The sequence below is a fragment of the Lepeophtheirus salmonis genome, chromosome 1 (genome assembly GCF_016086655.4).
Source record: "Lepeophtheirus salmonis chromosome 1, UVic_Lsal_1.4, whole genome shotgun sequence".
NCBI classification, from domain to species: Eukaryota; Metazoa; Arthropoda; class Copepoda; order Siphonostomatoida; family Caligidae; genus Lepeophtheirus; species Lepeophtheirus salmonis.
Window position 1 is genome coordinate 39,961,560 of NC_052131.2, and position 26,005 is coordinate 39,987,564.

Genomic DNA, 26,005 nt, shown 5'->3' on the forward strand with positions numbered 1-26,005 from the left:
TTATTATATACGAGGTTCAGTGTGGATTTGTTGATTTGTTATTTATTTGTAAGATTCATAATAAATAATACTTATTAACACGTTTAGTTTTGTGATTCTATTCTCCGTTCAGTACCAAGATATCTTCAGACTTTAAAGAATATAGATATTTCAAATTATTTGTCTTTGAAATATTGCTATTATATATATTTATAACATTTGCCTTCTGTTCATTTGGATTGATTTGGATTTTCTTTAGTTTGAGTTTCAGGTTTTTCTATGGTGTTTTTTACTTGTAGTGCATGTGGGGCATCCCTCAAGAAAAATCAAGTGGAAAAGCACTTCAATACCAAATGCCGACACTGCGAGTATCTCACTTGTATTGACTGCTTAAAGGTAATTATTCAATACTGTTTTTAAATTAACTTCGTTAAATAATATTTATTTCAAATAATAATTTGTTAAATGATTTTTTGCATCCTGAGTCAAATGAAATGAGCGAATGATTTGATTCATTCGTTCCTCTCTCCCATATTTTTCTCTGAGTAAGAAGCGAATCCGTTTAAGGCAAATTATTTGAAGTGAAAAATTCCATTTATTATTAACAACTGAGCAGAGTAATCGGAGAGACTCGTCCCTTTTTCTTACATGGGCAAGATATCTTGCGAGTAGGAGTGGAGTTGTTTTGTAGGTTTGTCCAATCACGCTACTCATACATTTCATGTCTGGATCCGCACCCAAATCACATAGCAGTCGTATCATCTCTGAACTTCCTTTTTTGACTGCTATGGAGAGGGGACTCTCTTCTGTCCTTGGACAGAGTCTATTAATCCTTTTTAAATTCCCTGTTAATCTCGAGAATAAATAGTAAATACATAGAATATGACAATTATTTATTGTTTTAAAAAAATTACCTTGTATGAGTGAATGTAAGATGTCAATGCGACATTCACATCGAAGGGAAATAAACCAAAGCTCAAAAATGTTTTCCATCCTTAATCATAGTTTGTGAACATCGTGTTGTACTAATATATCATAAAAGATAAGTATAAAGCGTTGTCACTGACGTCATAAACTGCCTCATGATTAAAGGCGACGCCGTATTCGTAATCGTCGGGGGTTCGTAATTGATATTTGTACTACATGTATTGAACCATTAAATCTTTATATTACTTCATCAATGGACTTGAAGAAAAAAAAGACTTAATACCTGTATTGACATAAAGTTCTACTTGGCGTTAATGGTAAATGCTAATACATATTTGAATTAAATCCCTGCCATAGGTGTTGAAAATTCATAAAAATGGCTAGATTTGTAGAATTAATGTTTGTTTTTTTAAAATCTATTAGGGACAAAAAGAAAAATAGGACAATTATAGAAAAATATCTTATTCTTTCCATTGTAGTAGTTTATTTATTGACTAACAATATGGGAATAATATTGTATAACGATGTAATAACATTTTAGGGTCAGATATATAATAAAACTAAGCAATAGAGGGATACATTTTTTATTGGCAGTAAGACCCTTTTGTTTGTTCATTATTTTTCTTAATATTAATGAACCAAGTGTTTTCATTATTATAAATCTTGGTTGTTTAGGACATATACATTATGCCACGCTACTTATAAATAAAGAAGAGACAATGATGTATTGGAGAAGAAAATAACTTGTACATATCAAGTTGCTCTCTGCCAGTATATTTTTCCTTAAAATGTTATTAAGCCCACCGATGAGGTAGCTCGATAAATGTGGTGGCACACAAGATATTTAGAACTCATTTTCATTGTTAATACATGTACATATTAGTCTTCTAGTTTGTTTTGCTTCATAAAGTTTATTTTGTGATAAGAATGTATTATGATTACTAAAAATAAAATATGCTATTCCACATCTTTGTTATAATTCCAGGATTTTCCAGGTGACACCTATATTTCTCACACAAAGTGTATGACAGAGAATGAACGCTATGGAGGTCAAAACTATGTTCCAAAAGTTAACAAAAATGAAAATAAACAATTACAATGGGTGGAAAATATACACAAACTCTTAGAAACAACTCCTTCTATGGATTCCGATGTTAAAAATCTCCTTCAATCTATAGTAAATCACGAAAACATCCCGCGTAAAAGAACAAAATTTATCAATTTTATAAAGAATATTAATAAACGGGTAAACCCTACAACGGTCGAAAAAACTTGGGAACTTTTCGAAGAAGCTCTTAAATCTAACAAAGCGCCACCAGTTACTGAGGATAGAATATCCCAAAATTCTAAATCTAATGGAGATTTAAATATAGAAGTAGCTAATAAGGAAATAAAGTCTGAAGATTCTAGAGAAAAAGAAAAACGTGATAAAAAAAAGATAAAGAAAAAGTCGAAAAAGGGCGATACTACTGAGGAAAGTTTGAATCTTTCAAAGGAAAAGTCCTTATTGAGCAAAAAGGCTGGCAAAAAAAGAAAACGTGAGGAAAAAGAAATTAATAAGGAAAACGGCGGAGAGGACTCGAAGGAGGCCGAAGCAACCTCTGAAAATTCTTCGAAAAAGAAAAAGAAATGTAATAGTAAAAAATCAAAAAAAAAAGATTCTAATGATCAAAGCTCAGAGCCTTTAACGGAATTCAAAGGATCTTCTTTTTACGAGACTCCTTCCAAGAAAAGAAAATGTGAGGAAATCGAAGAAGATACTCAATCTCCTCCCAAAAAAGTTGGTAAATTCGACTGGGAAGGAACTTTGACAATTTTGCTTACAAAAAAAGGGGGTTCTCTTTCGATTAAGAAAGTCAAGAAGAAAATACTTGCTGAGTATGAAAGTCAATGTGGTCCAAGCCATAAAAGTCATGAAGATTTATTATCCAAATTGGATAAAAAACTTAATAAAAACAGAAAGTTCAAAGTGCTCAAGGGTCAAGTTACATTAGTTAGTAAATAACGTTTATATTTGGCCAAACAATTTATATAATTTTGATTATATATTATGTATATTATTAATACTTATTCATAAGAATTAATCGATGTTTTAAATATAACCTAATACAATAACAAAACAAGAAATTAATAATAAAAAATAAAGTTGACGCGAGTGGGACGAAGATTGAATAGGACATCCCTTTATAAAATCATACGGTATGACAACGTAGGTGAATTCCTCTTGCGGATTCTGAATCATTGATGATCTACTCCATCCTCCTTTTATTTGATAAATATATTCTTCAACATATGGATTTGTGGAATTTGTAGTTTTACCAAACGCAGAAACTATCCGTTGCTCCATTCCGTCTCCCATAACAACTATAATATATATAAAGTGATATTCAGTATTTTTGGATTTTAGAATACTTGATAGGGGTCTACAAAATTGTCATTGGGAAACTCGCCGCCATAATTTTAATATAAGTAATAAGGCTATAAAAACTTAAATGGGTAATTTTGGGTAGATGAGTTTTAGAAATTCAGTAATAAATCAATCTCTGATATAACAATATACTTGTACTAGGCAAATTAGATTTAAATATTGGATGTTTTTCTTGTGAATCGAGGACATCATGGAAGAGAGGCTCTCATTCCAACCTTAGTGTAAATAATTGTTCTATGATAAAGCATGCTACATAACTTATACATAGCTTGGTCAACACTTTGATTTTATTTGAGGATTCAGGAATCAGGACAGTCTATGATATCAATTAATGATCATCGTTCATAGATTCTAGCACGGTGGCGTCTATTCTATACTTGTTTATAAATTAATTTGAAAGGGTCATTATTACACATACATTAAGTAATCTCCTCAAATCTCTCAAATATTTGCATCAGGCTATAGATATTCAAATCAAATAGCATTAATGTGTTACATAAGTGATAAATAATATAGTTTTAAAACATTTACATTCTTATGAAAATTATTGCAGCGAATTTTCCCATCACTATTTTTTTAACGGCAATTTTATCTGACACCACAAGATAGATCGAATTCAAACAAAACATTACGGTCGTTCTTTTTGGATCGTTAGAAATGCCATTTTGATCAATTAATTATATTATAATAATAAAACTATTTACTCCATCAACGACTTCGCATAAGAATTATCCGAGAAAGATCAACTTTTGATGTTGCCAGATTACATTTCCTTCCTCAAATAAAGCTTTGTTGTTTAATTTTTAATATTTTGTGTAAAGGACATGGGTTCTTATTACAAATTATAATTTTCTCTTTGTCAAAGTTAAAAATACATTTTATTAATGTTGTCAAGTAAATCAAAACCAAATCTTTTATAATAAAAAAAAGATCATTCAATTTTTTTTAAATAGTCAATAAACATAAAAAAAAGTCCAAGTAATGGCCCTTTTTGTACGAATTCTGTTTGTATAATGAATTTAAATTATAGTTTTAATACATATTCTTGCATTAAATTTATATCCTGTACTGCCCATAATAACTATATAGACTCGACAATTTTTCAATTTGGAGAGATGTGGAGAAAAGCATGGTTTAAGAAGTCACCCGCACTAAGCTGTAGCTTTTTCACTTTTTCTTGTCAGACTGCTTAATACATATTTGAAATGTCTCAAACTTAATTATGAACGTTCAATGTTAGTTTCTAGAAAATGGTTCTCACATCAAGGATACCTTTTCTATGTTTGAAATTATGGATGCAAAATTTAATTTGTGGCATATGAGCATGAAAAAGGGTGGATTTGCTTGAGCTTCTAGCCTACTGATATATTATACTTGATAACCTTGAAATAAGGACATTTGTTTAAGAAATAAATACAATTGTATATCTATCCTTTTAATAAAATATGACAGTGAAGTAGTAGACTTAGTCATGGAATTATATATCATATGTTTAGAATTCCGTGGCTTACTTAATATCTACTATTAAAAATGGGGGAAAATATAAACTAATAAAGATTGGATGACATTACTGTTGTGTCGGTACTTATTTAGTACCGTGGTTCAGTCCAGTCCCACTTGTCTAATAGAATAAAATATATAACTAAGTAAAACTATAATATGTTGGAATAGGTATTTGCTATTACATTAAAATGAAACCATATATATTATGTGTAGATGAATGATAGATGTGGTAACTAGAGTTACAAATGGGTGGAAAGTTTCTGAAAATTTCCATTAATACTTCGCTTAGGAAATTTTCAAAGGAGTAGGTTATGTGATTTTAAAAAGTTCCGTTTACATTTAAAGGACAATATTTAAAATGTGTACTCTTCATTTTCTAATAATGAGATATTGAGTTTCTGAGTACACTGACGACCTCCATTTACCCCAACCACAAATATATTTTAGTAGTCATAATGATGAAAAAATTTGACTTTTCTTATTTTATAGTTATTTTTATAACTTAGCCCAATAAATCTTTGTTTTTTGGTGCTTCATTCTTATAAAATACCTTAAAGTCTTCGGAAGAGGGGAGGAAGAGACTCAATTAAATATATGAATAGTAAATGGCTAGGCTTATATTCTGAACCCACGACATAGGGAGACTACTTTTTTATAAATTTTGGATTAATTTATATTAAAAATATATTTCATAGCTCATTTATGAATTTCCCTTTACATCGCTCTACAAGGATACTTTTTTATGCATTAATTTTAATTCCAATACCAATATATCTAGATAATTTTTTTAAAATCTAAATTGTCTTTTCATAATTGAGACAAAGAGTAAAAGGCAGCCTACGATGAAATATAAACAAGTCAATAACGAAGTACCTTCAATCTCTATCTAACGAACTTCCAATCATATAAACTGCATATTATTTACACGTATTCAATTATTCAACTTTTTAGTCACATCTTTTATATTTCGTAGATTAATTTGTTTCTTTTATGTACTAATTAGCGGTAGTCCCAACATTAAACTGAGTTTTTAGTAGTGGAAGAACAAACAAACTTTGTCTCATAATATATAAAATACAACTAAAGTTGACAATTTTCTTAGAAAAAAAGTAAGTTTATAAATTAGAAAAATAAAAATATTTTTTTGTTAATTATTTAATAGTTTGTCGTGGTATATATTCAAATAATATATATGCAGTTTAGTACAGCAAAACGTGGACTCGAGTGATGGATTTAGAAATACATCAACAATTTAATATTTTCAATAATAGACTAAAAAATAATGTTAACAAAACATGTAGACAAGGTTTTTGCAAAACTTTTTTCACTTAATATGGTATTCTTCATTATCAATTAAAGCCATTACAGGTCGTCTGAAGGCCATACAGGAGTTGATGACAAACTCCTCAGACAAGTTGTTCCATACAGCCACTATGGATGTCTTCAGCATGTCCACATTTGGGTGCAAGATTCTGTTTCGGTTTCCCCAAAGTGCCCCATATAGAAAAGTCCAGTGGGCTTAAAAATGGTGAAGAAGGGGGCCATATCTCTTTGTACCAGAATCGAGCCATGTTATCTGTGTAGATTTTTTGGCACTTGGCGGACGTGTGAGAGGGGACGCCGTACTGATTCCACACGTAGTTACTCTCTGGACATTTGGTCTTCAGCCATGGCAAGATATTGTACCTAAGCACTTTATAGAAGGCATCCTGACCTATTTTCTGTCCAGTCTTGAAAAAGAACAGAGGTATATTCTTTCCATCATAGGCCACAACGCCGATTACCAGTCTTTGGGCCGAATATTTGGTACAGTAAACCCCATGGACCTCTTTTTTTGTTTTCGAAAGCCATCAGTCAGTACGAGGGTTGTGGAATTGAGTAACTGTGAAAAGTTCTTGTACCAAAAAATTTTAACAATTGACTTATTTGGATTGATCCATGTGAGGATTTTCTTGCACCTCTAGAGCCTCCTGGATTTCATACCCTCTGTCAGAAGGTGGCCTGGGGTCTTTGTGAAAGAAACTTATCACAAGGTGTGCTTTATAGCCCTCCTGATGGTCCTAGAAGCCACAAAGAAGTCATTGGGGAGGCGATTCATCGACTTAGTGTGATCTTCTTTTATATTCTTCTCCAAACTTAACAAAAACTTCGTATCCCTCTTTAAATTATGCCCTCCACTTCTTGACAACCTGGAGAGGTCTTTTCTATTTTTTCATCCTGGCCAACTTATAAAACCGGGCTCCCAGAACACATAACAATGTCCTTTGCCACATCCACTCGAGCATCTAGGAATCTGAGATGCGCTGCCTTTTGCTTGTTGATCGCTGCTGCTGATGAAATTACTAAATGATTAGCATAGTTTGTTTATGTAAAAAGGACGGCGGAAACAGAATATCAAAAAAGAATCACTAAGTCTTTCATAGTAATGAGAAAATAAACATTAATTAAAGTCCAAGTTTTGCTGCCCTAACCTGTATGAATATATACTAGAGTCATGTGCATAAGTATTGTCACCCTGCATTTTTACTTAGATATTCTACTATTTTTATAACCAAAAAAAAACAACGACATTGTAGTATAAAATGATAATAATAAGAAATGCCTATTGATAATTAATGATCTAAATTTTGTCTACTTTGATAAACAGAAACATTTCTTTATTATATTTTTTAGGCTCAATAATTTAAAAAAATACATAGCAAAAGTATTGGCACCCCTTTAGTTAATATTCAATAGTGTGTCCTTTATTTCTGATAACTTCAACTAATCTTTTATTATAATTTACAATTAAGTTCGAACCAGTTCTAGAAGAAATATTTTGCCACTCTTCAATACTAAATGATTGTAGTTCTTGGATATTTTTGGGTTTTCAGGCATGAACCCGTTTTTTAACTCACCCCAAAGATTTTCAATAGGATTGAGATCTGGATTGAACGAAGGCTAGTCCAAAGCCTTAATCTTGCTTCTTTGGAGCCACGAGAATGCAAATTTGTTGGAATGCTTAGTTAATTGTCTTGTTGGAAAAATATCTCACGACCTATCCCAAAACTTTTTGCGGAGGGTTTCAAATTTTTGTCTGCAATATTGAAATAATCCTCTTTTTTCATCTTTCCATTCACTCTGACAGGCCTTCCAGTACCTTTGGAAGAAAAGAAGCCCCAAAGCATGATTGACCCACCACCATGCTTTATTGTAGGTATCATGTTACAAGGAGAGAAGGCCTCTCCAGATTTCCTCCAAACGGACTGGGTTGAGCTGTTACCAAAAAGCTCGATTTTTGTTTCATCTGACCACAATACTGTTAACCAAAAAGTCCTTCTCCAGGTGTTCTTTGGCAAACTTTAATCTTGATCTAAGGGGTTGAGGTTTGAGTAATGGTGTATTTCTTAGAATTCTCCCATGATAGCCTTCTTTCTGAAGCATTCTAGATATCGTTCTTTGTGAAACAATAATCCCCCTCTTCTGTAAATCATCTAAAATCACTTTGGTATTTGTTCTGTGATTAATTTTGACTTCTTTGACCAATTTTCTTTGGCAGTGAGGAGATAATTTTGATGGCCGTCTAGTTCTTTTACGATTACAAACTTCTCCATATTTTCCATATTTCTTGATTAATATACAACAAATATCAAGAGTGGAATATGAAAATATCAGAATATTTTGTGGGTGCCAATACTTATGCCCATACTACTACATATCTAAATAAACACATAAATCTTGACGAAAAGCTATCTAAGACACATCATTTAGTATTTCTTAATAAGCAGTAGTTATGTCTGCCAATATATAACTAAAATATGAAAATATCATAGGAAAAACAATACAAAAAAATATATATATATGGGGTGCCAATTCATATGCGCATGACTGTATATACAACGAGGGATCAACAAGAATTTTTTTTTCTGTCCTTATGGAAACAGAGCATAAATGTAAAACAGCTTATTACATCGTTTATTTTTCAAAAAGAATAAATTCTCAAATAGCCATGCCCTATCAAGTGAGATGAGTTAATTGACAGCTCACAACAAAATACATAGGATATATTTTTGTCAGCGAGGTAACACCGTCTTATATTATTTGAATTCGATATTCCAAGTTGTTATTTCAATGTAACAATATAATGACGGATTTTTATTAGAATAGATACACAGTTTGTTAGATTTTTATTAGAATAGATACACAGTTTGTTAGATTTTTATTAGAATAGATACTCAATTTTTCTACACACATTCCCTCTTTACTTATAGCTAGAGTTGAAGTTTTTGTAATGAAAAAAAGAGCACAAGGAGAAGATATAGTATTACTGAATTTAGACCCTCGTTATATGATTTTAGGCAAGGTTAATAGAAATACAAGGTTATACCATAAGGTGTGTACCATAAATTCCACCACGCTTTAAAACATAAACGTCATAGTAGATGAGTGGTTGCGTGTTTTGTCAAAATCTGTTTTTCTTACTCAGCATTCGGTGCGATACATCAGATTGAAAATTCTAGCAAGCCCGATTACATGATGGCATATCCTTGTATTTCTATAAACCTTGATTGTAGGGAGAGAAAATTACTGCTAAGCATTAGTGTAGGGAAAATACTGCAGATATACTTAAATTTGTATAAATAAATAAAACAATTTACACAAAGGATAGGTACTGTTGCTTACTTCAGAGAAAGAAGTTAACTCCACACAGTGTTGCCAGGTGGGCTTAAGCAAAATCAGCTAGATATACTTCTAAAATCAGCTTTAAAAAACAGCTGAAAATTGGCTAAATATTTTTTTATAAATCTATTGTCCTTATTCATATCTTATATGAAGTAGTGCATTTACTTTTTCAGGATTTATTTTATTCAAAAACATGGTTCTTATTAAATTCATTTGGTAGATTACCTTCTCAACTTCAGCATTGGAATGCAAACTCATTATTGTTAAGGCGACAGAATTAAGCTCAGCAAAAGGATCTAGATTAGACGACCAAAATTTTACTGTGTATTTTGTTTCTAGCCATTTGGCAAGGGTTATATTAGAGCATTGAATTTCTATTTTTGTTATGTCCTCTGAAGGTATATCCAATGATTTAAGTAAAACTATTTTTAAGTTCTTTAATAAGCTTCATCAAAAATTGAGAACATTGGTCACTGAGGTTCTTATGTCGATCCTCCGACAAGTGATGGTTCAAAATAGAGAGGAAATTTTCATCCTGTGTACAATTTAGAAACAAGGTATTCTTCAAGATTACAGGTGAAAAGATCAACCCGATGCTGATTGGTAGGAAATATAACTCTATTTACCATATTTTCAACTAAAAGAGTCAAATTTTCAATTAATTTGGTATGATCACTTTTATTGGACATAAAAATCTTGTTGACTCTTTTGACATCATTCGTAATATAAACAAAAATAACAAATAACCGTGATTATATTTATCACAGTATAAAGTGTAGAAGATTTCCTATGTGTAACAAATTTTGGTGGATTTGGTATCACTAAAATTAGTTTTTTGCTCCAACCAAGGGTCGTACACTCTTTGTATAGCAGAAGCTATAGATAGTCATCTTGTTTGGCTAGCTAGCACAATTTTTGGAGGTTCATGACCAGCATTTATTAGTTTCAGTAAATTTACATAGGCCTGCTGCCTTGAGGAAGATCAAGCAAAACAGTTATAGGTTTCGCTAACCAGGAATTCTAGATTCCTGGCCATTGTATCAGAACTTGTATGCGAAAAGGCCTACTTTGCTGAATAACATACAAAAAGAATATGCATTAATGCAGAAACGTCTTCTTTTGGTTATTTGTAGGCCGAAAATCGGCCAAAAATCGGCTAAACTATTGTAAAAATCAGCTAGGATTTCCAGGCATCAGCTAGTTGATATTTTTTGCAGCTGGATAAAAAAGAAAGAAGAATAAGAAGAAAGAGTACAGGCAAGAACCATTATTTACTTTTACAATTTTTAAACGTAGTTTTTTCATTACAAACATGTCAACTGCGTGACTACTTGATCTAAGAAATAACAACTTTAACGTAGCACTGAGTATGTGTAGCTATCAGGGCTTCATGTTAAAAATCATGGTCCGTTATACGTTGAATGCCAAAAAGTTGATGGTAAAAATGGTTGACGTATCTTAATGCAAGATGGAAGTACTTAAAATATTGTTTAAGGATAAGTTTTTTAGTATCCGTGTTTAAAATTTTGAATAATGTAACTATGCTTTGAGTTAAACTTGGCATAATTATTCATAGATAAAAAAAAAGTGAAAAGTTTCAATGGGGTGTGAGATGTAAACAACGTGATTCAAAATAATCGAAGAGATGGTGCGTCATACTCGAGCCCTAGAAAACTGAATACATATGTCATAAATATAATATACATATTCATCAAGAAAGTGTAAATACTATTTTATTAATCATTGCTCTACAGTGGAATTGTAATAAATTAATTTTATATTTAATTTGTCAATTGTTGTTACTTTTAAAAGTTATAGGTGTTAAAAAACCTGTTTTGCAACGTTTCAGTATCATAGAAAAAATATATTTTCATAGTTCCAGAAGCATGAACATTCATATTGATATTCTTCTTAATAATATAAATTTTAAGCGTAAGAATTAAATTACTAAATTTGAATATCTTGTCTATAAAGCAGATGTTTCGTAAAGTGGAATCTCTAAAAATGAATCTTTAGATAAGATACCTAGTTTAAATAATTTTATGATATAGAAAATAAATATAACATTAATATCCTTAACGATAAAATTCATAACATCATTGTTTATTTCGATGCATATGGCAATTTAAAGCAAAAATTAATCGTTTATGAGAATAAATGAACATTTTCATAATTAAATTTAACTAAAATTTGCTCTATGTCTTGTCAATAATCATGTATGGAGTGTTATATGTCGTTCTTATTTTTAATTACTTTGATTAGATTGACGTAGATAATCTTTTGAATCATTAATGTACCTTTTACCTATAATTCTTATTTGTATTGATCTTTTATTATTTTATGAGTACGTACATATGTCCAACCAAGAGTCGTACACTCTTTGTAGAGCAGAAGCTATAGATAACCATCTTGTTTGGCTAGCTAGCACAATTTTTGGAGGTTCATGACCAGCATTTATTAGTTTCAGTAAATGTACAAAGGCCAATGATATTATGACTATTAATTGATATATGGTATTTAGATAGGCAGTAATTACTAATGCTGCTCAACAGCAAAAAGGTCACAAAATTAAAGTAGTATAATTTGATCTACACCTTTTAGTCTCTTAGAAATATATTTCAATAGTATATGTTTGTACCCACAGTCATTAGTCGTTATTAAAAACTCTTTCTCCGGTCTCTCGCTCTCCGGCCGTATCTGTAGAATTTTAGAAACACTTCATCAAGTATTCTTATCAATCCAATATACATTTTCGACTATTTTGAAACACGCTGCCATAAATGAGCCACTCTACTATTCAATCTACAGGAGAAGTAAATAATAATAACTTAAATAAGTATTACTATTACAAATAAAACAGAAGTTTTTTTACTTATTAATTCATTATTTCAACTTATAAACAAAATGTTTGCGACCCCCCTCTTTCTCCCTTTTCTTATTACAAAGTTGTAGAGGGATTTCTGAATGGAGGCTTTGTTAGATTATAGTTCAGACTTTTAACTATCAAATGATATATTTTTTCCCTTTCTGGATTTGTATTTTTTGGAACTATGAGCCTCTGAAAAAAATAAAATGGTTTTCAACTTTAAACAAAGATAACTCAAGTTCTAAAGATCATAAATACATTTTAAAAAATGTTTTGTAATTGTTTAGCATTAGGTATTTAAATATATTAATATCATTTATCCATATTTCCTGCAACAAGCGGTTAAAAAAGCATTGAATCTTTAAAAAACAAAAAAACTAACTAATTTTATAGCCTTTTTCTGAAGGCCCTAAAGATGACAGAGTAAAACTAAGACTCTATTTGTAATTAGTGGATCAAATTATACTATTTTATTTTGTGACCTTTTTTCTGTTAAGCAGCATTTGTAATTACTGCCTATGTTAATACCATTCACCGTAGTTTTACCTTCTTTCAATTATATGAACAAGGCTCAAGTATGACGTGTCATCTAGCGGTATAATTTTTTTATTAGTTTCCTTGCACCCCATTGACCATACATTGTATGGGGGAACAAAGGTGTTGAAAAAATTTGTGTTGTATTTTAACAAATCATTCCGTGTAAAGCCGGGTACTCCCACTAGTTTTAAATAAAGTGGACAAGTTTACCATAAATCGTAATTATGAAAGATTTAAAAAAAAAAAAATTAAATGATATTACATCATAATCACGCAGCTTTTCATTATTCATATTTTTGCAAAAAGTGATCTGGGGATCTATGTGTTTTGTCCATTTTCACAAAAACACTCACATCAACTCATGTCTCACTAAAATGACTGTCACATATCAACTGACCGTCCAAAATGGCTTAAACTTTGGTGAGTAACTGTCAACAGATGCTAGATAGATGTAACTAGTTCTTATTTACGAGTGCTGCTACCTTCACGTTGAGGTAGAAAATTTTTCAGACATCGTTCGTATATAGTAAGTTAGTTTGTATTAATTTATATGCAGGTGGAGTGGTGCAAGAACCATAGGGGCTATTGGTTCCCAATTTTTGCTGAATTTTTAGTTATTTGTTTAAATATTATACTTCTCAAAAAATATTAAACCTAAAAGTTTCCAAAAAAGGTTTGTGTCTCTTCTAAAAAAAAGTGTGGACGTACCTGATGACCCCCATTATTATATAATCATCCCCCCTCCCTCCATTTACAAACACATTCCAGCGCCAGTGTGCGGAGTAGACAAATAAAGTGCATACACTACGATATTATCTCAATGCACACAAAATTACAATATATTATGTTGTGAGCCGTTGATTTTTCTGTTTAAGAAATATGGAGATATATGTCTCGTTGGTCCCTATATAGTATTACGCAACCTTTCATCTGATAATTTTTGGGGATTATTCACGGCTTAACAAGAGTTTAATTCGAATTCAACAAGTCGACGTTCAGAAGACTAATTATTAGAGGAAAAGAAGCTGACAAATCGACATCTTAGAACAAACACAGTGTTAATGTATGTGTCAGTGATAAATTGTCAAAAATTTATACGAAATAAATAGACCAATCGATAGTTGACAATTAAGTATATACAGGGGCGTCTGTAAGGGGACGCCCCTGATATAGGGTTGTTCATATTTTTGAGATATCTTCTTTTGGGTACGCAGTTCTCATTTTATTGATTCGAATTGAGTTCAATAAATGACATTCCAAGTCACAATATGTTTATCAGCTATTCTCCTCGACTAATAAAAAGTTCATCCAGCTAACAGAGTGAATAGAGAGAAAATGTGATTAAAAAGTCTCAAAACAGAATAATTAAGATCTAACTATTTGATCAACAATGCGAGGCAAAAAAAAAAGAAGGTGCTACCTTTCGAATCTAAATATTATCTTTTTAGTTCATATGTATCATTTTCTTGCCATTATAACAGTGGAGCTATCGTTTCTCACTTATTTTATGACTGAGTCTCGTCTTCTTATATTGTTTTGTCTCTGGACAAGGTGTTATCTAACTAACAAATACTGTATGACTACTACAGGCTGATTTTGTGCTTTGTTTCTGTTTCTTTTCGGAAGAAAGATTGTGTGATACGATTAAGGTAACAACACTTGGAGTAACGGTAGACCGAACAACAAAATTAACAACCCATTGATTTGGAACCTTTTTTTTTTTTGGGGGGAGGATGAGGAAAGGTTGCGATATATAATAAAGAAAACCTCGTTTCGGTACTTTCTGCTGACTCAACTATTTAAATAACTAGAGCAACATAAAATATGGCCTACCAAAACGGTAAAAAAAGAAACCGAAAATTGATGTGGTGCCCCTGATAGTTTGAATAAATAGAAAAGTAGCATAGCTGTCATAATGTTTTATTAGATTAGCTTGAGCAGCTTTGAGAGCAAGGGATTTAACACAAAATCCAACTCCTTATTTAGGAGGGACATGAGCAGGAATTACTCCAATGTCGATTCTCAATTATACTTCTTTGAATCCAGTAAGGACTTACATGTTTAACTCAACAACGAAACATTAGTGTTACTCTTAGTATTCCAGGAGTGCATGTAATGGTGATTACTTTATACTAGTGTCGTGGCAGTCCTTATCTATTCGATCCACTCCTGTTCAGTCTTAAGACAGGTCTTATCAGCCCTTGGGACCGCTCCTTAAGAATGTCAGTCATTCGGACTAGAACTGATTTAAAAAAAAAAAAAAGGAGAAATATAGTTTGAGGGACGTCATCAAGGATCGAACTCTATAAGTTTTAGAACTGAACTGGACAGAAATGCAGTCCTCAGTCTTAAATAAGGACTGACACAACACTAATTTATATTTAGATGTTCTCTTTCCGAAGATTAAAGAATAGTGATAACAGATTTGGAAAAAAAAAAAAAAACACTCTTCAGATTACCAGCTAAATATTTTTTTGGAAGCAGTAAGGTCATATTTTATTCAATTCTGTACATACAACACAGAAGTTTCATCCAAGAGCAATATAATTTGGATAAGTTTTGTATGGTTTTTATTTGATATTAATTTTATTTAATGAAGAATTGTCGAAACAATCAAAATTCAACCCTTAAACTAAAGAATCATTTTGGATCCCTACATTATTTGGACATAATGAGGAGCAAATGTTATTTAATTTTTTTTTTCCATTGACAAGATCAGTAATGTGTTCTATGCAGCTACAGAAAAATGCTCTATCCACCTTTGATGTGTCTTCGATCTCCTGGCTACAACCTAAATATATTTATGATATAATGTTATACTTCTATATTATGTAGATTAGAAGAATGAGCTTGAATGAATTATGCAAAGCTCTTTTATTTCTTAGAATGAGACTTCAGATTACGAGCACTTTTCATTACATAAATAAAAGATTAGATGTGCTTCATATGTATATTTATATATGCAAGTGAGTTGATTCATCAAATTACATACATACATTCATTTACAGTATATGTATTTATTCAATAGTTATTCCTCTTGAGAAGGTAAGTCATCCAAGTACCTATATAGGTGTTCTCCTTTGAGATTTGAATGTATCTCAAGGGAGCATCCAGCAGACTGATTTCTTTTTGTTAGTAAAGTAAAATATATAATATAAGTGCCAAATAACTTTATCTAGAACTTTCTTAGGAAGGCTTTAGAAGTTAGCACTAATGAGTGAGTAATTACTATGTTAAAACTTATATGTACTTATATAAGAGTCAACTTGGGAATTAAAAATCTAATGTCAAAGTCTTCATTTGATCTTAATTTCATTTAATGAAGAACTGTCAAAACAATCAAAATTCAACCCTTAGACTTAAGAGTATATTTGGACAACCACATTATTCTGGTATAATGAGGAACAAATTTCATTCATTTTTTTTCCATTGATATGATCAGAAACATGTTCTACACAGCTATGGAAAAATACTCTATTCACCTCTGATGTGTCTAATCTCCTGGCTGCAACCTTAATAGATCTCTTGCGACTAAAATATTGCGATAGCTAGTGTAAGAGTCTTCAACCACCCTTATAAATAATAATCACAGGTTTAAGATCTGCTAAGTTTAGATGCCTTTCTGTGGTCTCCAAAAATGAAAAAATAAAAAGAAGATTAAGGATCACTATTTTCTCAACTATTCTGTGAAGATGCCGTTCGCTAAGAGATTCATATTTTAATTCTAGATAATTATAAATTAGTGATGACTATCCGAATGACGAATTACTCCATATGCTGATCATTGGCAATCTTAATGATGGGGTTACAAGGATCTCATTGAAGCCAGCGTCCTTTTATAATCACATTTGGAATTGTGAAACTTTTTCTAAGAGGATCCAATAGATTATAATTTTCTGATTTTGATTATAATGTACGAAAACTTTGTTCTTCTTATACTTCAACATCCTCAAAATCTTTGCTGGGACTTGTGTTATAAAAAACATATAAGTATAAAGTAACCACTTTGGGGTGTGCCCATTAATGACGGAGAGTAATACTGAGGATTTGTGGTAAGTCTAAGTCCTATATAAAACACACAGTTAAATTGAAGATAACCATTGGAGTAATTCCTAAATACATTGGGCTTGTTGGATACAGAATGGAATATATGTTTAATTATTTCATCCCCTCGAAATTTTTTCTAAGTAATTTAATCAAGACTGATAGACAGATTCCAAGTTTTTTTAAATTAAAAAGAAAAAATTCCAATAGAAGCTAATCCTTTTGAGCTTTTATTAGTTTTTTTTTTGTCATCCTCTTGACAATGAAGCTGCTTTTCTATCAAATAGTAATCTTCAAATTGCCAGGATTACCAGGTCGGTTTCTTTTAATTTTTTTATTTATTCTTTGCCTTAATTGTATCTTACAACCTTAGTTCTAAAAAGAAAAAGAAGAAAGGCCTAAAATCAGTTGGTAGTTAGCAAATTGTTCCCAACTATGGAATTTTTATTCCAAAAAACCACCGAGCGAAAGAATGCCCACCAAATTTTTGAGAATTTACATTTACCATGTTTTAGCAAAAAAAAAAAAGAAGTTCTTAATGGAAGTAATGCCGTTTTATATAGCGGCAGTGCATATTTTTGGCAACTCTATTTATAGGAGTGTATAATTTGCCCTGTTCTAATATATTGTTTTATTATAATTGAGATCAAAAGTAGGGAATGATCAACAACTTATATAAAGAGATTAAACCACTTATTCTTAACTATCGTATTCTCAATTTGCGTAAAAATTGGATGTCTACCAGGCAACACATTCCCCAGTTGAAATATGAGAGGATGAATTTTTGGGTGGGCTACAAATTTTGGCCTAATATTTGGGACTAGCATTTGTTATGACTTTTTTCATCAAATGAATACATTTCATGAAATAACAGACATTTTTTGTGCAATTTTTTTAGAAAGGTCAAATTTTACCCCAGTTTTCCATAAATTGGAGAGTGGAAAATTGACCTAATATACCATATTAATTGCCCGATTATTGATAGTATTGCCTCATTTGGGATTACAATTGCGATTTCCCCGTTTCATTTGCCTATGTTGCCTTTAAACAACTAGATTTCGTTTAGATAGATCGATAATCCAAACGATTCTTCTAGAAAATTATGGGAAGAAAAAGGCTCCCGTTTCACATATTTTGTATGTACATACATATGTACATGGGGATATTTATAAGCAAATATTGATTCTCCCTCATACATTCTTACCAAGGGCATGTTTATAGAGTGGACGTTGTAACCTTATAATTTTAATAGGACTATTCCATTTTAACGTATTTACATGGCGATGATGGATATCCTGAAGTATTTCCCCAGTTTCAACGGATTTTCCACCAGATATAAGAATAGATCCATGAAAGGCTGTGCAACTTGCTTCTACCCTGAAAAGTAAATGAATATATGTATATATATACTACAGTTGTGCATTATGCAAAGTACAAGTGTACTGTGTTCATTAGTGTGTCGGAGATATAAAACAGAAATTTTTTTTCTCAAAAATTTGAAATGTATAACCTTCCATTTTTTTTTCTATTTGTTCTCAGCTACTCAGATATGCAAAAAAAAAAAAAAAAATCTCAGGTGTTGACGAGAGCTTAAAGTCGATGACTTGATTTTAGGGTGAACTGGGAAATTTACATTCAAATGAAGATCATAGTAAAATTACTTATCATAAATGTATTTTAACTCGTTTGACTATTAGAAAATAGATGAATGTTCGTTGTGTAAAACTTTGGTTTGTCCAATTTGAAGTATCTTCAAGTAATTCAGTAAGACGTGTTTCAACTTTCTCCGGTACACCCTACTATACATAGGGTGATGATGTTGAGTTTATCTTTCAGAATTGATAAAAAATACCTTTTTCATTCATCATAATAATATTCCAATAAGTCTTCATATATTTTGAAGACAGCAAGGTTTTGCATATTACATTTTAAATTTCAAATTAGAGAAATGTTGTGACCATCTTTGACTTTAACTTCAAAGGCAATCACAGACTAGGAGTTACAAGATAATATACAATCTGAAATTTTTGAAAAATTACTTTGAATTTTATGGGACACCTTAGTGTACATGGTTATTATAAATTGCTGTTACATTAATTTTTTGGTCTTGTATATCGATTCTTAGGCATTTTGAGGTTTCATAAATAAGTTCAAATTTATCCCCCCCCCCTCCATCTTAGTAATAAAAACATTTTGGAAACCGGCTTCTATCACGGTATGGCGAGCAGTGGCCTCAAATGGCAAAAAAATCACCTCAAATGGGGTTTATATTAACAATGACAACTACTTAGACCTATTGAATACTATAAAGCTGCCATAAATTCAGAATTGGTTTTCAGGAACACCAATATGCTTTTACCAAAAATGACTTGGTGTAGTGAGCGTCTAATTTTGAGAATCGACATTGGTGCCTTTATGTCCTTATTATATACGGAGTGAGAACTTTACTTATTTCCTTTCCCTCACAACGCTTACAGCTTATCTAATAAAAAGTCAGGAGAGCTAAGCTCCTCTCCTACCAAAACATTCTTCAAATTGTCAGGATTACCACATTCATTTTCTGATTCTTTTTTTTTACGTAGCGACAAGTCATATTCTATACAACTCTACTTAAAGCAGTGGTCCGTGCCAATGAAGAACATATTGAATGAATTCATATTTTTTTAAATATGTATCTTATGACCATAAATCTTATTTAATACACTTTTTTGTAACTTTTATTTCTGAGCAGGTATGAGCCAATTTTGATGGAACGATAGTTTATAAAAAAACCTGTATACTTTTGCTAATATGATAGTGAATAAAATGTAGAATACAGAAATAGTTTAATTACAATTTTTTTGATTTAATTATGGGTAAATGAAGCTATGTGCATTAAATAAAATGTCTAATAGGGACAAATCTGTTGAACAAGATATTCTCAATTGTTAAACGAAAATAGGTGTAATACTGGTTCTCAGAACAAAGTATTTTATTCATTTTATGTAATATTTATCGTCAGTTGTTTTTCTAGGTTGGTTTGAATATCGTGGATATAACTTGATTTTCAAATATGGAATACTGACAAAGGTAACCCGGCACTTGAACGCAAATACATAAGGACTAGGGAAAAATACAATAAACTGATTTTGGATTAATGTCCAACACATAAATACTTAATTAATAAGGATGCCATTTTTGTAATGAAAAACGCTTGTTGCGTGTGCTTTATATTCGATTTTGTTAATTATTTAATAATGTGGTAGTGGGGATAATTTCTCCCTCTCAAGTAAGCATTATCACCTATATTTGGTCTAAATTGCTTTAAAAATGCATAATAAAATACGTATATAGGAATTTGAATAATTAAAATATTTTCCCTAATTTAATGCTATTTTTAATGAAGAAAGTTCTCCGCTTTATAGCATCAATTCATTTTCTCCCCACCCCTTCATATAACAGGCAGCTCATAGTACCAAGGGACTTAATTCAGTAAATACCCTTTGTCTCGCTCCCTTCTTCTCATATTTTTTTTCTTTATAAAAATGACATCCATATTCATTTGTCCGTCTCTATTTGTTAGACTTATATTATCAGTATCGATTTATTGTAGTTTTATGAAATGAGTATAATTATTAGTAAATATTGTGATGCTATCATGTCCTATTGCCCCAGCTGGTCTTTGCCATGATAAATATCTACAAATGGTCCTGTTTTGGTAGTCCCTATATCGAAAGAGGAGAACTCCTGATTCAAAAAGGGGTCAGGGTCATGACCAGTATTTTTTTTGTGGATTGACTAGAATGAAATGAATTTTTTCTTGAAAGTTTTAAAAAGCTTAAAATTGATCTTTTTAGTGATTTATAACCTATTTAAAGTGTATTTAATCATTATATCCCTCTGTTGTCAAATGTTTTCCTGCACATTTTTTTATACATGTGCAGGAAAACACAAGAATTTGAAATGTTCTCAAAATTGTATAGTTTTAGTAAAATTGTGTGTATATTTCCGTTGGAAGGGGCACAATTATCGCTTTAGGAGGGAAAGGTCCACAGTTACGGACCCAACCTAAACTCTAATCTGTTTTTATTGAAGAGTAGGGATGTTCAAAGTTTACCAAGAAATAATTGGAATTCAACAAATTGTTAATATTCAGAAAAACTAACAATAAACAGTAACAGTTGACAACTCAACAGCATACCAAATATATAACCTCTTATCAGTGTTTTGAATGTTGACTGGTTGAATTAGAATTCGCTCTCGTTAAACTGTGAACAATTCCGAACAATTATCAAATAATAATATCCAATTTTTAAGAATTTGGCAAACTATCAACTGATCTACGGTTTTTTTCAGCTACTTTTTTAAAGAAAGGCTGTGAGATATGATAAAGGTAGAGGCGTGCAATAGATATGTATACGTTATTATATATATTCAGTAAGTTACCTTGGCTCTCCAGGAACTTGTCCATCGATCTCCCATTTATTTTTGTAATAATCATAGCGCAATATAATTGTTGAGGCACTGACTCCAAATTTTCCTCCAACAAGCTGAAAAATGTTGATATTTTGGTAATTCTGGTATGCTACTTTTTAAAAAATATGGTTTGAAATTTACATAAAAGAATCGATTGAAAGCAAATGAACAGGCGGGGAAATCATTTTCATTTTCAAATAAGGACTCCTGTATTGGAGGTGAGGCCTCGCACCATGTTATATTTTGATTTTCTACGCTCCAATCCCCTATGTAAAACCTAGATATGTTTCCAATAAATGGTAGATACAAGAATATTCTATTCCAATTGTAGATTTCCTGATTTGTTAATTGGAAGGAAGCAATTCATAAACCCACAAAGTTTTTAAATTTTGTAGACTTTAAACTTTTATGTACATATAGAAATCGGGTAATTTATGTATATATTTTATTCTATAGATTGGAAGGAAGTTTCCTAATGACTTCCTGTTGCACAAGTATACAAGAGTCAAAAAGCATTTTGTCTCCTGTCTAATTAAGCAAATGCAAGTTTATGAATTGCTGGAATTCGAGAGTCCTGATCAATAACCATATTTACATCAGATAAGTCCGTATTCATGAAAAGTTTGGAAGTTCCTGATTTATGTATCCCATACTCCTTGGGTAGTACATTTGTTAGCATTTTAAATCTGTAAAACAATAAGACTTTTTTGTAGATAAAGATCTGTTGTTTGTCTTTAATAGTAAAGGATTAAACAGAAAAATCCTTTCAATTATGAAACAATCACGAGTCCATCCAAAAATCTTTATATTAAACTATAGTATACTTTAGTGAAACAAAGAATACATTTTTTATTTGAAATTCTTAAATTGATTGACGGATGAGTGACGTTTAGCAATCCCACTATCATATTCAACTAAGTAATTACACTATAATTAGATAATTGAGAAAGTAGGCTCTGAGAAAATACACTTATTTAAAGTACGTGAATATCAAAATATGTATTTTACAGTTGGAAATAACTTGGTCTATATATAGATATATATTTTTTTAAAGAAAAAAGTTAAAAAACTTTTTTGACAACCAATGTCATTTTTGATGGAATCCTAGGATTTGATCAAAGGGAAATAGAATTGAAAGGAAAAAACGATTAATTTTCTTGTCAATCACTTTTAGTTATTTGATAGCTTGGCAGTCTTGGAGAGATCTTCAACTTTCCTATATGTACCCATATAATACATAGATTAAAAGTACACGTCATTTTAAATGTATTGAATCCCCCCCCAACAAAAAGTTCCATAATGTGAAACATGAAATGCAAATCCTTATCAGGAGTTACATATGTTTTTATATATTATATTCAGAGATTCCTATCATTTTATAGAAAATAAAACTCACTCTGATTCACTTATACTCAACAAATAACACAAACAATAAGTCTTAAACAAGAAATGAAGAGATAAAAGCCAGAAAATGTATTGGAATTTTTATTGACACTCGAAGGTGAAATATCTAACATAAATACAGACATTTGATGGTCTTAAATGTACATACATTCCTCATGTGATTAGGAAGGAGGAGATATCGTGGTGATGGTGTTAAATATTTTTTATTTATTTAGGATTGGTGCGTGAGTAAGTGTACATTGTACCTACATATATATAACATCTGACCACATGCTACTAAAACCTACCAATATATAGATTAGTATATTTGGCTTTCCCACACATAATTCATTTAGAGAACCAAATCAAATACTGCACCCTTGGAACATTTATGGAATAAGTCTGAGGGATTTGAAAAATGGAAAAGGGAACCCAGGAATTTTTTTTTCTCAGAATGCAAGGGTACTGAATGCATAAATAGTTGAATGTCAGAGATAACATATGCGGCAAATCATTTTCGATTTATTTATTTTGCCCATAACATAAAACTATTAATTATTAACATATTAAAAATACAAAATATGCTTTGTAAATTTAAAAATACTCTGACTTCTTCACCAAAATATATTTTAGATTTTGTATATTTAATTCGTGCTATGTATCTATTCAATTTACAAACCCATGATTTTTATAGATTAATAATGAAAGATGAATTTTTTATATTGTATAGTAATTAAAATAAAACTGGAGGATAGTTTAGAGTTAGAGGCCCATTAAAAAAATTAAATGACTTGTAGATCATGATTTGTATTGGAATATATATGTCAATACATTTTTTGCAAGTTTAATATTGTCCTTCAATTGGCCAATGTCTCATTCAATGATTGCTCTTGTTCTGAACCAATTGTTGGTGACACCTGCCTTGTCACAGACTTGCAGATAGTATGGAGAACGTCTTCTGAAATCAGGGAATACATTCTGAGCCTGGAAACTGAGTTGGCTCATACTTTACATTGTAAGGTCAAGGGGGGGGAGTAAGATCAAATGAAGAGAAAGGCCAAAATGTTTGTCCCAAAAGTATTTAAATCGTTCTTGCACCATTCTTATGAGGACTGGGCCCCATTTTGTGTTGTAATATTTCTGACTTGGGAAGCCAAATCTCTGCAGACAATACTCGCAATTTATTTACGTTAAAGATAATGGGACTCTAATTCTGGACCACTTGGTATGTTGTACATACATATTAATACCTGTAACAAGATACATATCTATGCTACTTTTAGACTTTTTTGTACTTCAACAATATGGCGCGAAAACTCGCTTTTTACGAGAAAATTATCACAATGTCGTTCTAATTATTTAGAATCGCTAATTGGGTTAATTTATAGAATAATAAGAAATATCCTTGATATCAGCTTACCCTGAATCATTGCTCATTTTTTTCCAAAAGAAACAGATCTGATGGCTTACGTTGTTGCTATAATACCTCACCACCTCTCTGCCACACATCAAGACTCCATTCCTGAAAAATTATATGACTCACACGTTGAAAAGCGTATTGGAATTTATTGCCGAATAGTCATAGTCGTATGTAATTCTTGATTTATATCTATATCAATGTAGATAAGAATTTTTTTTCGAAAATCAATTAGTTCCGTAAAGTATGGAACTATAAAATGCAAATTAGATTATTCCTTATCTATTATAATAATCATATATTATGTATGTGTGTACTTCACTTTTTGTTTTATTTGAAATCTTGGAAAGGATCATTTTTTTCATTCTTAAGAATTACGAGAGCATAATTCGTATTTAGGTTCAAACTAAAAATATATGTAATCCCTTAGAAATGATATTGAAAAATTTGATTTGCAAATCGGATTTCAATTCTATTTTTAAACCCAAGACGTAATCGAACTGAGCATATACGTAGGTTCATAATAATAACCTACAAAAGACTAATAATAGAGGATTAATTCGTCATTAATTCCACAGGTGCTGGGGGAGATTGATTTCACTCACCTCCACACCCAAAAGGGGATTAACACTAGAAACATGTATCTAGGTTTACACTCTATGGAACCCCTCTGTTAAATTTAAACCTACATAATACATACATTCTATTGACTCAAATGATCATATTTGCTTTATCTTTCATACAACTAGATTATATATTATATCAATACATTACATACAAAACTCGCACTGCAGATCCACCCATGAGCTGATGATCAAAAGAAATGTCATGACCAAGGGCTGTGCTGCTCCCTGTATGATTGAAAGACATCGTATGAACGCCCCTATATTGACGACACTCTTCTCCATTTGGGTACAATAGATGAATGCTTTGTTGTTTTCTGTTCAAGTCCTTGGAATGACCTCCTAGAGACACGTCATAAGATATTTATGCAACTTGGTATAATAATCAGTGCCTGTTTTAAGGAGGCTGTTGCAATTGGGGAGAGGAAGAGTAACAGAGTGGGAAAATAGGATTTCATTCGGAGTTTTTGATTGACAGTTGGAAAATTAAAAAAAAAAAAAAAACTGGCAAAAAGAAAAATCCTAAACCTGGGCATTACTGAAAAGTGTTATTGTGTAAGCTAGTGTCGGAAAGGGATGTACTGCTACGGGACCCCTAATCATGGGGTCCAGTGCTGGTTGTAGAGGGGATATATTCTACAACCTAGCGCTGGATTATATGAAAAGGGCATTACACAGGGTAAATTATATAAAAATCATTTCAAAAATATTACTAAATGATTTTGTCTGAAATAAGGCCATGTTTCCTAAAAAAGATCATTATAATTAATAATCGAAATTGAGTTCAAAATTTAAAAAAAGAAAGAAAGCATTTTCTCTTGACTTGGCCTTGATTATAAAAACCAGAGACTCTGCACAGAGTACATTTTTAACAAAAATTATATGGAAAAAGTAATAAATGCCTCTAAAAAATAAATTTCTAAAAACAATTGCCATTAAAGTACTGCATTATTTTTAAATAAGTTTAACATTTAGATAAATGTCACATCAACAATAAAAAAGGGCCCAGCATTAAATTTTCTTTACAAAACCGCGATTGAAAATTATTTTCTTAAAAAAATTAAGATGAAATTAAAAATAATAAAAAGATCCAGCATATTTATCTTTGCCCTTGTCCCCGCTCACACTAAAAGTGGCCCTTAATAGAGCACTCGATTATCAAATATTTAATCATCCATTAG

At 31.2% G+C, this 26,005-nt stretch overlaps 2 protein-coding genes and 1 long non-coding RNA gene across 5 annotated transcripts; 1 reads left to right on the top strand and 2 right to left on the bottom strand.

The window, feature by feature from the left end:
- The first annotated feature begins 53 nt into the window (after window positions 1-53).
- LOC121127829 (cell growth-regulating nucleolar protein) lies at window positions 54-3,061 on the top strand. Its single transcript, XM_040723365.2, has 2 exons — window positions 54-375; window positions 1,892-3,061. The coding sequence occupies exons 1-2, from the start codon at window positions 259-261 to the stop codon at window positions 2,909-2,911; spliced, it is 1,137 nt and encodes a 378-aa protein (XP_040579299.1). The 5' UTR covers window positions 54-258; the 3' UTR covers window positions 2,912-3,061.
- LOC121127856 (uncharacterized) lies at window positions 393-1,172 on the bottom strand. Its single transcript, XR_011783202.1, has 2 exons — window positions 894-1,172; window positions 393-824 (listed from the first exon to the last, which is right to left on the bottom strand). It is a non-coding gene; the product is annotated as an uncharacterized lncRNA (long non-coding RNA).
- On the bottom strand, window positions 2,088-25,191 carry LOC121127836 (uncharacterized). Of its 3 annotated transcripts, none has more exons than XM_040723377.2 (7): window positions 24,980-25,190; window positions 24,205-24,306; window positions 21,997-22,087; window positions 21,543-21,737; window positions 21,372-21,475; window positions 18,151-18,323; window positions 2,088-3,270 (listed from the first exon to the last, which is right to left on the bottom strand). In XM_040723377.2, exons 1-7 carry the CDS (start codon window positions 25,069-25,071, stop codon window positions 2,999-3,001), a joined length of 1,029 nt encoding a protein of 342 aa, XP_040579311.1. In that variant the 5' UTR covers window positions 25,072-25,190; the 3' UTR covers window positions 2,088-2,998. The 3 variants fall into 3 exon arrangements, with proteins under 3 accessions (XP_040579311.1, XP_040579320.1, XP_040579325.1); XM_040723391.2 differs by having other exon boundaries at window positions 3,104-3,270; window positions 18,224-18,323; window positions 24,980-25,191; XM_040723386.2 differs by lacking the exon at window positions 24,205-24,306 and having other exon boundaries at window positions 24,980-25,191.
- Window positions 25,192-26,005: the final 814 nt, after the last annotated feature.